Raw genomic sequence first — 15888 nt, forward strand, 5'->3', positions numbered from 1 at the left:
CTGTCAGGTGGTTGCTTACTCCCTGTTTTGCTTCAAGATATGTCTCTTTCCCAATCTTCCCATTTCACGGTTACGCTTCACAGAGTTCAGTTTACCAGTGAAAGGCAAGTCAGCATGAAGCATCACAATATTATCATTCATGCACAACAGAATCAAGCAGCACATGTATCATAGATACCTGGAAAATACATCTATTGACAATGACGACTGTAGGATCTTTCTAGATATATTTTTGGTAGAGTTAGAACACGTTGCTTAATAATCAAACTGCTGAGTCTGGTTGTTTTACAACAGAAACTCCTCCCCCTCTCTTCCTCTTCACACTCCACAGTCACGTAATGCAAACTGTTTATCCACACTGTGTCTCACTAGATCTGAGATGTTCTTCAGCATGTTGTGTTTGATTATTCAGCAAAATTGTTCTGTGTTATTGTGTTGAGTTTAATTTAAAAAGTGCTCCTGATAAGTTCAGTATTATTTTTGCCTTTGACAAAAGCTGTGAAGCTGAGAATATAGATTTTCTCTTGTTTTACAAGCTGAATCAAATGTTGTTTGTTTTCTTTTCAGGTTTACCCACACACAAAATAAAAGGTATAATACAGTGTTTTAAGATTGGCTGAATTGTATGTTTTCCCCTCGAGGGATGGCTTTAGTTCCCAACACACCTGACAGTTAACTTCTAATGAAATTGAAAACTTGCTTGAGCAAGTTAATCCGTTATGGTGACTTTATAGAGTTTATTTATTCTTCTGTTTGTTTGGTTTTTTGACTTACTTGTCCATGTGTCATGAGGTGCTTTGCATTAACTTCAGAAGACATACAGGAAGTAAACATGTCCCAGTTCAGGGGCTGCATCCTTTAAAGGACGTATTTGAAGGCCTATTGCACCGCAGCAGAGCGTTGAAGGCTGTCCCATTTCGAAGGCATCTTCAAAAGCGGACTTTTTTTCCGGCCTGCGAAGGATACACCCGATGGATCCTTCACGGCCCAACGTATCCTGAGTTCATTGTGCGCCAATTCAAACGAGAAGGCTGAGGAAAACACTTTAAATGTTTTTGGTTTCAACTCAATCGAATAGCTAGAGATACAAATGTTAAAAAAACGAAAGGGGAATTAAAACAAATTATCTTTAAAATAATAGGTTATGTTACAAAACGTTAGTTATGATAGCTAGTTAGCCCACTAGCTACCTGTTGCTAGGCGCCAGGAGCTGCGTTTCGTGATGCTAGGGAAAGGGAGGGAATAGCTGGTGATCAGGAGGATTCCTCTGTAGACCAAACCGTCTCATTTCAGTCGGCCTAAGCGTCTACACAGGCTACGAATGACTCATCGCGTCCTTCAGAGGATGCAGCCCTTGAACTGAGACTCAGCCATAAACACCTTTGTTCTACCCAAGTATTCATGGCTGACTGTAGAACAATGCCTTCATATTGTATAGAAAACTCATCTCCAGTTTGATGTCAAACACACATACGAGTAGTTTCTGTCTCAACAAGTACAGACAGAGAAAGTGACCTCTCTCTGAGATATATACCTCATAAATATTTCATGCTGAGTCGAGTGGAAGTAGACAGGGAGGGGATAGTTTTGTCTGTCTTTACTCACTCCTAAAGTAGTGTTTTCCCTCTGGATAGCAGAGAGAATGACTTGGCTGTTTCCTGTCAACTTTGGAAGTCCCCATTTGTCATCACAGCTGCACTCTGTCTGAGGGAGAAAAGCCTTTACCAGGCCAGAAAAAAGACTGAAATAGTCGCCTTTAGACTTACTCTCAGATAAATGTATAAGTCACAAAAATAATTGTACACTAGCTAGCTTGTACTTCATAAATATGTTGCATTGTCTCTATGTCTTACACTCCGCCCACCTGGGAGACAAAGCACAGGCGACACCCTTTTCTTTTTCCAAACTTCTTACTCATCCTTCTCTCCACACATCTTATTATGTGTTTGTTTCTGTGCTTTTTCCTCCTCCTCATGTCTGTGTTTTTCTCCCCGCAGCGCTGTGTCTGAAGAAGTTGACCTGCAGTTTGAATCCAGCCTGGAAGACCATGCTGTCCCTCCTGCTGCCCGCCATGCTGGCCGTCCAAGCTATGGGTGGGTGTCGCGCCTTCCCGTGCCCTGCCATTAGATCCGAGTCATCGCTGTGGGAAATGCCACATTCTGTTAAACAATACACCCTGCAGGGCCTATTAGTCTTCCCCCTTCAAAGGCTTCACTGGGCAAAACAACAGTTCAAATGAGGCTACTCCCAAAAATAATGTGCTAGTAGTTGGAAAGTTATAAACCCTCCCTGCTTAAACTCTCATCCATCCACACGACAGACAACAGATTCTTATTTATACAGCAGTCTGCCTCGGGGAGTGAGAAGACATTTTTCACTATAATTCCTTTAAGATTAGTTTTTACAGGATTACAGCTCTATGATATGGGAGGCTTTTCCTTACGCTTTTCTCTCTAAATTCTGCTTGTAAAACAGAATAGCTCTGACCTTTTTCCAGACAGGTGGAGGAGTAGAGTTCGGGGCTAGGGCGAGGCCCTTGATGAAAAATGCAGGAGGTGCAGTTTTTTTCAGCTGTGACTCAGGGAGTGTGGTTGTGGAAGTCATCCTCTTATGTTTATAACAGTGGGAAGGAGGGTGGGGGTTGATGTTGCAACTCAGTATTCATAAGTTTCACTTCAGTGGAAGCGATGCTCCCAGAAAACATGTGTCATCATAAAAGAGAGACAAATAGCTCGTGTAGGCTTGATCATGCCTAAAGAAAGGGTGAGTAAAAGAGGGGTTGAGAGTGCATATGCTTTAAAACTAGTCTTTTCCCAGTTGGTGTTTTGCTGATGTGTAATGTAAGGTAAGATATTACAGTTGATGATATTCCTTTATATTAATGTATTAATGCATAGCCTGAAGAAGAAGAAGAAGGAGGGCAGCTCTGAAAGGTTTCTTCTGCACGCTATAAAGTGGGCAAAGTTCACCAAAAACTTTTATCGTCCGAAACACCATCATTTAAAAAGAGCTATTTTTTGCCTTCTCTGCTCTCTGCTTGAGCTGACACAACCTCCTATCGGCCATCAGTGGCACATTTCAATCTTGACTCAGTGGACCTAAGTGTCTTCTGTGGTTCATTAGGGACCTATTCTCTCCCAGCACAAATGGGCCCGCGGCCGCCTCATTACTGGCTGCGTGGCATCCACTGCCTGACTCGCTCCTCTCACCGGGAGGGAAGAGGAGGAGGAGGAGGAGGAGGAGAAGGAGGAGGTGTCGGGGACTGATGGAGCCCTTTAACTCACGGGTAATGGGCTATTGTAGCTCACACAATGATTCAGTTTCTCTCTGCTAACTGGAGCTCTAAGTGAATTAGTTGGAGCTTAGTTTTGATGCTATCGTCTGCACATGTAACATGATACAAAAACAGAGTGTGCGTGCGCTTTGGATTTAATTTAGTGTAATATTAGAAACTCCGACTGTGCCAACGGCTTCAAAGAGGATTTCAGGTGCAGCACAGAGAAACAGAGACAATAGTTCATTCAATTTATTCTGTTTTAATTCAAATGTAGTGTGCAGTAAGATGCACTTAATAAGATTGTCGGTTGACAAATTGACACACACCCTCTCTTTTTTCACCCATATACAACAGCAATTATGTAAATGAAAGCTAAATTGGGCGGCCTTTTTTGACGTTTTTTGCTACCTTTAGCCACACATACAGTAAGCCCACTGAGTTATGTGTAATTATGTGTAGATAATCCTCCAAAACTGCCTAAAATGCAGCATCAGGTATCGGGTAAGTCTGATAACACAACCAATTAGACAACCCCAAAAAATCTGCTGGTTTCTAGTAAAGTGTCGTGTGACAATAACAAACATAAACAGTGTGGAGGTTGCAGAGATTATAATGTTAGGTAAAGCTAACATGTCAACAATCTGTGGTTTTCCACTGATGATATGTATATTGTTTTATGGCAATAGTATCAAAGGGGTTATCAGTATCAATATATCTCGAATTTTCTGAGCACCTCTTTGTTCATGTGTGTGTTGAGATTCAGGCTCTCCTACGTCCCTCATTGGGGTTACTGCATGTATTATTCAGCCGTGTCATCGACCGATAACTCTAGCAAGTGACAAAATTACACTTTGTGGTCGCTGCCAACACGCTTCCTATGAGAACAGCATTTGTGGAAGAAAACCACACAAGGAAAGAACATGACAACAGTGTCATCCCAACATAGCCACATTGTCTCTGTAGCTCCCAGCTGCATCCTGACTCAGGCGTCAGATGATGGATTTCCTCTGTGAAACCTCTCCCTGATGTTACTCAGACAGCACTGCACAGCTGTCGTGTCAAAGCGGCCGTGAAGAGGCTTGTCTGCAAGCGGTTGTTGCTATTTTGTTCTCATTAAATGCACTATTGAGGAAGCAGGATTTAGGAAAGTTTGCAGCTTTGCCTTGACCCTTGACCCTGCAGGCTGCTTGTAATATCTCAGGTATATCATTATCTCACTCATTAGAACCCATAGAGGTTACAAATGCCAGCAAAATGCATGAATTGTCAATGTATATGTACAGTAATGACTGAGCCACAGCCGTAGCTGAGTACAGTAACATCCTTGGCTCGCTGCAGCACAGCACACAGCAGTGTCAGCCAGTGGCAGAGCTAACAGGAGGCTGTCTAGCTAATTGCTTGTTGTTGTCATACTCTCTGTTCAGTTAGCAAAGCCACTAGGCTGCCAGAGCTTTGCCGTGTGCGGCTCTTAGCACCCAAACAATGAAACTAGAATTGTATTCATGCAAAAGCAGAAATTGAAAGCCAACCCGATTTCCCCTCTCAGTGATGGGAGCTGTAAGGTAATTCAAATTAATTACCATAATTGGATAGATTGCATCTGTGGTAGTCGTCAGCAGGCACGCATTATGGCAGGGCTGCGGAGCGTGAAAATAGGCTGCTCATGTCTGCATCTCTGGTGTACTTTTTAAAGGTCTGCTAACTATGAATGCCCTCTTCCTGTCCTCCTTTTCTCTTCACAGCAATTGATTCAGCAGAGAGGGGACACTTTAGCCTGTGCAGAAATTCAATTTAGGGTTATTACCCCATATCAGTGATGTTCTTGCTAATTTGATTACGTCCACTGAAGTATCCTTTTAAAAACAATCGAGGACAGGCTCAACAAAGATTGGTTTCGCCGCATTGCATACATAATGACCAGTCTCTGTTGGCTCGCCCTTGTCTCACCGGTTCCCAGCTCTTCTTTTCTCACAGTGCGCTCATTGAAACCGAGTGCATTACCCAACAAGCACCTCATGATTATTTCAACAAGTCCTAAAAATGCTGCCTTGTGGGAATCGTTAAAAAATTGATACGGTTAATATGCCGAGATTGCAGTTCTGGAGGGGAAGAGGGGCCTGGAGCCATATGCGGGTCTGCTGTGTGCCTAGTGGGCTGTGATGAATGGGTTGAACGGATGCTGATCTGTGCTTGGAAAGCATCACAGCTACTGACTTGCTGAGGAAGCAACCCAGCAGCTGACAGTGGGAAACACCTCTTACCTCTGGGGTGTTTCTTCAATGAAGTGGCGGTGATGATGTCGGGCACAGTTGCTTTGTCATCGGGAGTCGCACAGCTGGCGACGAGCTGACCCTGGCTTGACCTCGCATCATTCCTGGTGCATTAAATCATGAATCAGCAAAGCGTATGAACCCGTGAGTGAGCTGAAAACTTAATTTCCTAAGAGCAGATGTAAAACACCTGCCTCATCAGACGGATACAAAAACAAAACAACTTTTTGCCCATGCAATCCACGTCCTTGCTCCACTGTCGTGATGGCCTGGTGTGCGTACACCTCAAAGCAGCCCGACATTATTAGAAATTAGCTGCAATCGAGTCAGATCTAACCCTGTAACACCTGAACTACCTCGGGGCGCTTTCTCGTCCAGCACCCTCCTGCTCCCCTCTCCATCCCCATCCTCCTGCTCATCAAAGGCTCTCTGTCTCACAGGCTCGTAAGCCAGAGGCTTGCCCTTATCTGCCCGCTGTTCTTCAGCCGGCGCTATTATCTGACTGCCGGAGCCCATTAACAGGTTATTGACGGGATATGAGATGGCACACATCTATGAAGGAAGCGAGGCAGGGGGAGCTGAGATAGGGGGCAAGAAAGACAGCAGGGGAAAAAAAGATTAAGAAAAACAGTGAGTCTCATCCTGATGTATGACATCGCTGGAAATAAGCAAGTCAGAGTGGTTGTCCTCCCTATCTGCCATCACCTGTATCTCTACCTGAGTGAGGGCACTCACACTCCATGATGACTTCCTGGAGCAAAAAGGGAGAGATTATTCTCAGGGCTTAATGTTGAAAGTGACCCTTTTACACCGCGGAAGGCTTTAAGTGTCGCTTAATCTCATCCATATTGTCCTTTTTTCACTGAGGGGCCATTTAGAAAAGAAAAAAAGCAAAGCTCCAGACTATTTTTCAGATTACTAATTTTTCAAACCACATCATGCTTACTGGGCACACACTCCCACCGCTCCGTTAATGTTTTCCAGATGCTAATTTTTTTCCAAATTACACCATTATGGACATCGACATCTGCTCCTGACAGAATGAAATCAAAAGCCAGCTTTCCCCTCTGACTTTTACAGCGATTGGTCGTATCATAAGAATAATCAGTATGAAAGGGCTCACGGATCCTTTGAGCAGAATCCTTTGATGTTCAGGTGCTGCAAAATGTCCAGAATGAGAATGCGTTCGGCTGCAGTTACGTTCAGTAACAGAGGGGGGCAGTGTTGTAAAAGCATAATTCTCCTGCGTATCTCTTTGCCCAACTGAGCTCTACTGTCATTGCAGTCTGTTAGTATTGCACCTGTTTACTTTGCTGTGTCAATGTTGCCCCCTCCAGCACTGCTGCTTTATTTCCTTATGTATGAAGTCACATTAATAAGTCCTCCCTGTGCTTCAGCAGGGTTTTTAAGTGCCCTTTAAACATGTGAATCAATCTCTGTTCACTGTGTGTGTTATTGAACTGTCACCATTATTCCCTCTATAAAGATACACTGTGAGGTGCTGTAGTTTGAGTCAACTTGAACTGAAGTTATATTGCTTATTGAGCTTCAGGGCCCTGAACTGGTTCTGACTTTCATGTTAAAACATGTTTGTGCATGCGTGCAGGACCGCAACATATGACCTCAATCTAATGTCAGGGGCTTGTGATCATATTCCTTGCAGATAGCTGCTAATCTGAAGAATGAAACCTGCGTGCCTGCTGTGTATGTATTGTGTGTGAATGTGTTTGTAACAGGGGCCCGGACACCTGGGTACTTGCCCTGTGTGTATACGCGTGTGTGTGTGTGTGTGTTTGTGTATGCGACTGTCGCTGGTCATGCTGATGGGAACCTCTCTGCTCCCGAGCAGCCTTGTAACAGCGTCTCTCCATTGTAGTGTCTCGTGTCCAATTCCTCAGACAGTGTGTTGCTGTGGAGCTGTCAGGAGTCACACAGGTGTGGAATATCAATGTGTTCTCTGGCCTTTGGGTGTCTGTTTCAGCATGATACTGTGTGAATGTGTGTACGACTGGATACCATTTGTATTTCATTGATAGCGACACTAAGACTGCCTATTAACACCATTGCTTACTAATGCTCGTTTCCTTTTCTGATAGAGCTGTGGAATACTAAGGAGAGCCATTGTTCTGTGTCGACAAATAACTTTACACAGCTTTTGTGCTAAACTCTTCCTCCGTAGTGAAGTCAATAAACAACAGAAAGAATGAAATAAGCATCATTTAAAAAATAGTTCTCGCACTCGCACAGAAATGATCATTCTGGCATCAGCATGATTACTTTTTTTTGAAGTGTGGCGTATTTCTGTCCCAGGAGGCATAAGCTGTGAGAATATTGCAATGATCAACAGTTTGATTCAGCTCACTACCACCGGAGCATGCCGTGACTCTAGCCGGAGCTCGTGTCTGTTCATGTAAATTAAGAATGATCAAAAGCAGATGCAGCTCTGCTGTTTCACTGTTTTTCACTAGTTCGAACTTTTAAATTGGTTCAGTTTGAATATCAAACAAACACCCGTTGAAATGGCTCGAAAATGGGGTGTTAAAACGTTTCATTTATTTTCAGTTAACTGGCTCCAATTGTGACCAGTGTTCAGAGTGGAAAAAACGCAGCAAATGTGTGTAAAATCTCTTGCAGCATAATCTACTTCTCTGCTGCCCATCTGTGTCCTCAGTGTGCTCCAAACTGACATGGTTTTGCCAAAACCCTGCAAAATGCACAAATCTCAGTATGTTAAGTAGTATTTCACGACAGTAGTCAGATAGTAGTTTCTCTTTAAATCATCACAGTCATTTGTTTCTTATTTCAGTTGCTGTCATTGTCGTTCATTTGAAACGCTAGAATGTTTATGCTATAATGTGCGAGAAATATATGTGATCATTTGAGGTAATTTCACTTCCAACCTGTGAGAAGCAAGGCTCTGGCTCTGTGTGTGTGTGTGTTATTCTGAAACAGCATGAGCATGCACATGCCAAGGTCAGCCATTTGTTGACTCACTTTCTGGGCTGCAGGAAATTAAGTTAAAAGAAATATGTGTAATGTGAGTAAATAGGACAAAGCTTTGTGCACAGGCTGCTGTGACACACTTTGCCTGTATTCAGTGCATGAATGAGTGTGAGTGAAAGAAAGTCAAAGACAAGTCTCTAGTTTACAATATACCTCTTGGCATTTAGACAATCTAGTTTACAATATTGTGCATTGTGACTGAAACTGTATTATTTTGGTTGGTTGATTTCTCTCTCTTTCTCTGCAGTAGACCCGAGTAATTATCGCCTCGGCTCTGATTGCATTGATGGGAACACAAAACCCAGGTCGACACACTAATCTCTGCCCCCTCTCCGCCGTGATGCTATGCTCCATCGGTAACTTCTGCGACTCCTTGTCATCTCAGCTACAAATTCCTCCCATCTCCGTCCGAGCAGTGTTTGAACATCGTTCCAAATTTGTCGCGCCAAGTTTCATAAACAGACTGAATGAGTAATAGATACAATTAAGACCTAACCACCGTAACATCTTCACTGTTTACTAACCCTGTTCCGGGCGTATTTGTGATGTCAGACGTTGACGCAGCAGAAAAAAGACCGAAAGCAGTACACTCCACTGGCAATGGGAACAGAGACAATCGGCATCTAACCTTATAACTTCCCGGTCTGCCCGGGTCTAAAACACCAACACCAATACGCTAATTGCGGTGGGAAAAGGGTATAGTTTAGTCTTGTCGGGTAATACATGTGTTGTGACGTTCATGAACGATCCCATTCTTTTGAACGGCTCTTTGATGCGAACGACGGGAACCAAGTTGTAGGTGAGAGACGTTCTTTTTATACGTGCCTGAATTTCACTGCCTGCCCTAGATCCACTCCCCTTAATGCTGAATTACCACAGGCAGCTTTTTTCAACCGCAACTCCGCTGTACTAGGTCACGAGCCGCGGAATCATGTCGTCACAACATAGTGCCGACGGTGAGCAACATTATAACCTTCCGACCGGTTGGTTTTTCTGTTGACATCTCTGTAGTCATGCAGAGTTGTATCATAAATGATTGGCAAATCAGTGATGTTGATGAATTTTACCTACATTATTCTGCTGTTTCCTTTTTTAAATTCTAAAAGCGCGGAATTGTAAATATGCGTGTGTGTTGACACGGGAGAATATAGTGCAGGCACTTCGGTTTGAAAATGTCATTATAATAAGAAAAATGTGGTCTACTGTGTGAAAGCTCTACATCAGCATTTAGCGTTTTGCATCTTGTCTGTACATGATGTTTATGTTACTGTAACTACATACAGGTTCCTGAATAGACAGACTGCAGAGGGGTGTGATTGGTTACATGAATGTCCCAGTGTGTCAGTAAGCCATGCTGCAGTAGCATGCTCTGGAAAAGGGTCGTTATAGTTCACTGTTTGAATATTCTTGTTAAAGAGCCAATGACCTCTAGTTTCTTTGAAATGTACCATGCTTTATGTACCGACCTAGCTGTTCAGATGGCGCTAACATTGTAGCGCCCTGTACACCGCATGTTACATATAATAAATCCAAAGTCCAGATTCATGCTTGTTTAAAGTGTGCGTGTTGAAGCCTTTCTGCATAACAAGGATAAACAGTGCAGGCGAGTACTCCCAGTCCAGTTGTTTAATTTTGTGCACACACTGTATTAACTGCACGTGGGTGCATGCATGTGCACTCTGTGTCTGTATCTGTCAGGATGATTTGAGATACCCCTGGATTTTATTTACCAACAGCCTCACGCGTCACCTTGCAGGCACCCTCCCCATAAAAGCTGTGATCTTCCTGTTTACTGTCTGCTCGACTCCCACGCTGTCTCTGTCTCACACCGAGCCTCCACGCTCACCTCATGTGCCTAGCTAGCATCACATCACTCTACAAACACAATGGTAGAGGGGGAATCCAGCAGCAGCCGCATGCTTTGTACATCTGAGGAGAGCATGACGGAAGGAGGTGTTGATCGTGACGAGGTGGTGTTTTAGTCTTGAAAGTAGGGTGGAGAGCAGTGTGAAGATCACTTGCAGCCCTCTATAGCCATCCCTTAGCCTCCCCTCTAAGCAGGGCCCGTTGCCAGCCCAGCGCTCGCAAAGGCTGTAATGAGTTTATTTCATGTCGGCTGTGAAAGTGCCCGTCTCTGTCTCGCAGGCACTCAAACAGAGCTGAGGCCCATAAACACAAAGTGCAGTGTGTAAATCCCCACAGCCTGACGTCTCCCGGCCTGCCCTCTATGGCTTCTGAGCATCTCTTTATCGAGAGGGAGAAGGGAGAGGCGAGATCCCCCACTTACCCTTTGAGAGGACATCACGGCCCGGCCTACAAGGTGCAGCCCGGCCCCCTCACCAAAGACCACTTGTGTGAAAACCTTTCACCTCTCCCTCTTTTGCTGGAATGCATGTTTGTTCATGTCGAGAGCAGACCTGAGGAGCGACGATCAAACAGTCGGCTACTGTAGCGAAACATGCTGCTTGTTGTAAAGCACAGCAGATCAAAAACAGACAAGTGAGCAGCGATTCGCTTTGGCTCGTGGTATTTCACCTCTGACGAATAGGACATCAGATGCGGATGCTTTCCATGACGTCAGCCGGCCAAGCCTGCCCCGTCCAATCCCCTCCCTTCGATGCAATGCTAAGAGCCCCCTTGTATCCTCTTTCAAAGCGCAGGTCGGTGTCGCTACACAAGGTCCCTGTGTAGAACGGCGTCCTCCCGGGGCCTTTGGAGCCAGTTGTAGGTCACCGGTTAAAGAAGCAGCGAGTAAAAGAGGAGGAGCGAGGCAGAGCTGTAGAAAGAGAAAGGGGACTTTCTATCTCTCTCCTCTCTGACACGGCTTTGGTCAGTGTTGAGGGATTAGTGTGTGAGGCTCCGCCACAGCCTCTTCCTTGGCTTGTTTCCAGATATTATCTTTAAGTGTGAGCTCGGCGCCGGCCTCTCTCTCTCTCTCCGTTTCCCTCGTTCCCGCCTTCCCTTCCCCCCTTTCTGTATGAACTCAGCGGCGTGAGTCATCCCAGGCTGCTCGGGGAGTGATTTAATTGCTCACTCTCCTCCTCCTTCAACATGCGCGTCTCATGGAGGCCCGTCACTGACCCTCCACTACCACAAAAAAAACCCCACCAGCGACCTATTCATTGCTAGAAAGGTGGGGCCACCTCCAAAGACAACAGAAATACACTACTCTAGAAATTTGTTCTGATTGTTCCTATTAATGGCGGCAATACCACTCCTGCTCCCGCTGCGCTTTACCCTAATAACTCTCCTGTATTGTTTGCCACGCTGTAGCCCAGCAGAGTGAATGTGCGCACACTAGAAGAGCACTAGAAGAGCTTTTGTAATCACAGTAAAGGGAAAAAAAATACACCCTCTGCCGTTTTCAGGATAGAGGTCAGAGAATTGTTGTGTTACAGAAACTTGTCTGGTGTGGAAACTTTGATTTGCTCTCGGTAACAACATTTTTGTCGTCATGTCAACCCGTCAACCTCGACTGTGACTGCAAAACAGGCAGGAATTTTTCCAGTTTTCACGTGTTGCCTGTTTTTATTTTCATTGAATGCAGTATGAAAGAAGAAAAATTAAGTCATGGATTTTAAATGATTTGGATTTTAACTACTGTTCTCCCTCTTCAAGGTCCCATCTCTGACATTTAGATGGGTCACAGGGCATTCAGACAGCAATCTGTGCATGTTTCTGTCCCTCTTCCCTGCACTTGTGAGACTGAGCAGTAGGTGGCACTGTTCCTACAGAGGAGCAGGTTGTTGGGGTGGCGGGGGGTGGGTTGCGGGGTGGCTACCTTGCTGGGAATGGCTGAGTGTGATTGAAAATAGGCCTGCCTTGACTTAGCAATACCCATCCATATATGAACCCTTGCAGATGAAAGACTTGTTTGTTGTTAATAGGGGAAGTAATTATTGCACCTCTGCAGCAGTCAAATCTCCTTCACAGCAAAGCGATTGAACATTGGAGTTGGCTGTGTGATAGACACGACTCAAAAAGGGGGTGAGGGGGCTAAAATGCCACTGTGATTATAACAATTAGAGAGGCTGAGCATAAAGCAGAGTGTGTTGCTCTGGGGGCCGACTGCCTTTTTCTTCCTCCCCTGTGATGTTGATGAGTGTCTCAGAGTTGTATAAGCACAGACAGGGATCAATGGAGAATGCTGACTACCATGGATGTACTCAGGACGGCCTGAGATGGCTACTAATCCAGAATGATTATGCAGTGTACTGTTTGCTCTCGGCCTAGTCTAGACAAACAATACATACACTCAGGCGCGCACACATTCGCACAGGCGCGCAGGAACATCAGCGAGCTTTGATTAGAAGTGTTTGAGAAGAAGCAGAGTCACTTTTCAATCCCACCGAAACACACACTCAAGAGTTTTGCTGCAGTTATGCCTCCCCGAACTACTTTTTTTTTTTTTTTCAGATTTAACAAACGATTTAACTAAAGCTATACAGATGTTGTTGCTTCCATCGCTGAGTTTCAGCGTGCTGAGCCATCGCCAGGAGGCAAAGCCTATAGGAACACAAACAAAGTCCTAATGCTTACCTCCAGATCCCTCCTCTTCTTCCCCCTCGCCTTCATCCCGACTCACCCGCTCCGTGCTACCAAGCTGCACAAACAAAGTGGATGTTTCTGAAGCAGTCGCAGCATATATTTCAAAAATGCTGCATTGATTTTTTTTCAAAGATATTCAAATTTGAGTAGGTGTCAGACTGTCACATTGGAACACAGCACACTGAATTAATGCTGTGATTCAGTGAATACTGTATGTTTATACTAGACCCGGGCCAAGTAGTATTTACTAATACTATTTATTTGCTATTTAAGACTACATAGGTGACAAAATGGGTGATGATTGGTGTAAGATTGACACAGTGAAGGCTGCAGAGTCAAGATGATAGCTAGAAGGATTTCTGATGTGTATATAATACCCTTTGGCAGCTTACCTGACATTTTAACATACAGTAAAATAGTAAGACACAAATATAGTTTTTTATCTGGGACTATTTCTTTAAATATCACTCATATCTTTCTTATTCTGTTTTCCAGCTCTGATGGAAGTGTATGTCCCAGATCAGCCAGTGGTGGCGCTGCACGGCAGAGACGCCACCCTCAACTGCTCCTTCAGCCCCGCCAGCCCCTTCAACCTGTCTGATCTGAGCGTCTTCTGGCAGCTGACAGACACCAAACGCAGCGTGCACACGTTCGGGGAGGGACACGACCAGCTGGCGGACCAGGCAGAGAGGTTCGCCAACCGTACCAGCCTGTTCCCCGCCCAGCTGGGCATGGGCAACACTTCGCTCCTGCTGAGCAGGGTGGTGGTGGCTGACGAAGGCAGCTATACCTGCTTCGTCAGGGTGCGGGACTACAGCAGTGCTGCTCTGCTGCTGCAGGTGGCCGGTGAGTCAAGCTGTGATGTCCATGATACATGTAGAAACAAACAGATGAACACACACATGGACACCTGTGATGATCAGTGGCATGCAGAAAATAGATTCACAAACACACAACAAGCACACTGAGGGCCGGGGCTGCAGATTAGCTTCAGCGAGACACAATATAAACAACACATTTAATCTGTTGTTTTACTGTTCCCTATGTGACAGTGTTTATCTGAATGTTCCTGTTAAACAAAAAACAGACCGACTTAAATTAACATTTTAAATTATCATTTGCATGAAAAAATTACATTTGATTAAAAATGAATCCATTAGTCATTTTATTTATTCATCAAGAGTCAAATAAGCAACCTGAAGCTCACAATTACCAACCACTCAGCGACATGTTTTTTAATGTGTTTTGCTGAAATATCTGCCGTTTTATTTGTTAATTAAACATTTAATTGTGAAGAAATATTATTGAGTGATAATAGAAAAAATAAGAATAGAGTTGGGATATGTTGAGCCCTGTGATTGACTGGCGATCAGTCCAGGGTGTACCCCCCCTCTCGCCCAATGATGCTGGGATGGGCTCCAGCCCCCCGCGACTCTGAACAGCCGTATAGATAATGGATGGGTGGGATATGTTGACACTTAGCCTCCATAATGCAGCAAGAGCTAAAAGAATACTTAATGGGAATACATTTCCCATGATGCAACCTAATAGCATGTTTTGCTAGGCTTCTCCTTTCTGATTAAATGCCAACATCTTTAAAACTTGACATCGCAATTTGTAGTGCAAGATATTTTGTCTCCCTGCCGAGGCTCAGATGACTGTGGCGACATCAACAGAGTTAATTTTTTCTCTGTCCTGACAAAAGTCCCCAGAGCAACAGAGAACAATATGCAATTGTCTTTAATCACACACACACACACACACACACACACACACACACACAATAACACAAAGGTCTATTCTGCGTTTGTGCAGGGTAATTATAACGGCCCTAAGAACTAAACAAAGCCAAATAAATGTGTGGGTCGTAATTTTTCCACAACACTTTGAATTGATTGTACTGAAAGTGATTTGACCTCAGCACTTATTCGCACATATACGTTAATAGCATGCAATAAAATATATTATACTGTTGCCTATGGAGAAGGGGATTTATGATAATTTGTCCTCACTAGACGTAAACAGGTGATAAACAGTTCTCTCAGGGCCGCTGAGCTGTGTTTTTGGTCAATACGCGCTGATTGTGGTCTCTGTCATGGTCAATATCTGCTGACTTTGATTATTAGCTGTTGCTACGGTCAATCAGCCTCCGCTAACATCTTCTCTGCTGTGCGACTTCATAGCCCACCTGCACAGCTGAGAGCCCTTTTTTTTTTTTATAATGATACTGTTTGCCTTTCCTTCCTCCCTTCTCCATTTCATCTGTTGTGAGATTGTTGCTGTATTCTCCAAGGATGGATGTGCATTAGGCGCTGTTAATGAATAACATTTTTTTTTTTCTCTCCTGGCTGGGGAGAGGGAAAACAATGTCTCCAGCAGTGACAAATTGGCTCCATTTTATGCATTAGATTTATAGATGTTCTATTTTTAGCCAGATTGTACAGTTAACATTGTAGACTTCCTTCATGCTGTGCTGGGAGAAAATGAAAGGAGCCCTCGGTGGAATTCTCCCTGTCAGTCAAACGGACAGCTGGGGAAGTTAGTGTGTACCACGCTAAATCCGTCTTTGTGTTCAGAGTCCACTTTTCAAAGAGCAGCTCAGACAAACTTATTTCATCTCGCCCTCAGCTCCACCCCATTGTTTGCTGTGCAATGATTGGTTTTGGGAATACAGCAGCGTCTCTCCCCGCCACCTCTGTACTCGTGTTTTAGCTCAAGGGATTGGAGAAGCGTGATTCCAGCCGAGGCTGCGGCTCACCCCTCACCTCCACCCCTCTGCACTCTTTTTCA

The 15888-nt window shown here is 44.5% G+C and overlaps 1 protein-coding gene across 1 annotated transcript in view; it reads left to right on the forward strand.

Moving 5' to 3' along the window:
• The window catches only part of cd276 (CD276 molecule), a 71926-nt gene that overhangs the window by 4420 nt on the left and 51618 nt on the right, over positions 1–15888 (forward strand). Inside the window, exons 2-3 of the mRNA XM_069660885.1 lie at positions 1998–2093; positions 13594–13944. Of these exons, the coding sequence (XP_069516986.1) occupies positions 2048–2093; positions 13594–13944 (397 nt within the window). The 5' untranslated portion in view covers positions 1998–2047. The remainder of the gene's footprint in view (positions 1–1997; positions 2094–13593; positions 13945–15888) is intronic.

This window comes from Semicossyphus pulcher, unplaced genomic scaffold, assembly GCF_022749685.1.
Source record: "Semicossyphus pulcher isolate SPU_LCO1_2020_fin unplaced genomic scaffold, fSemPul1.0.p SCAF_1, whole genome shotgun sequence".
In the NCBI taxonomy this organism is placed as follows: domain Eukaryota; kingdom Metazoa; phylum Chordata; class Actinopteri; order Labriformes; family Labridae; genus Semicossyphus; species Semicossyphus pulcher.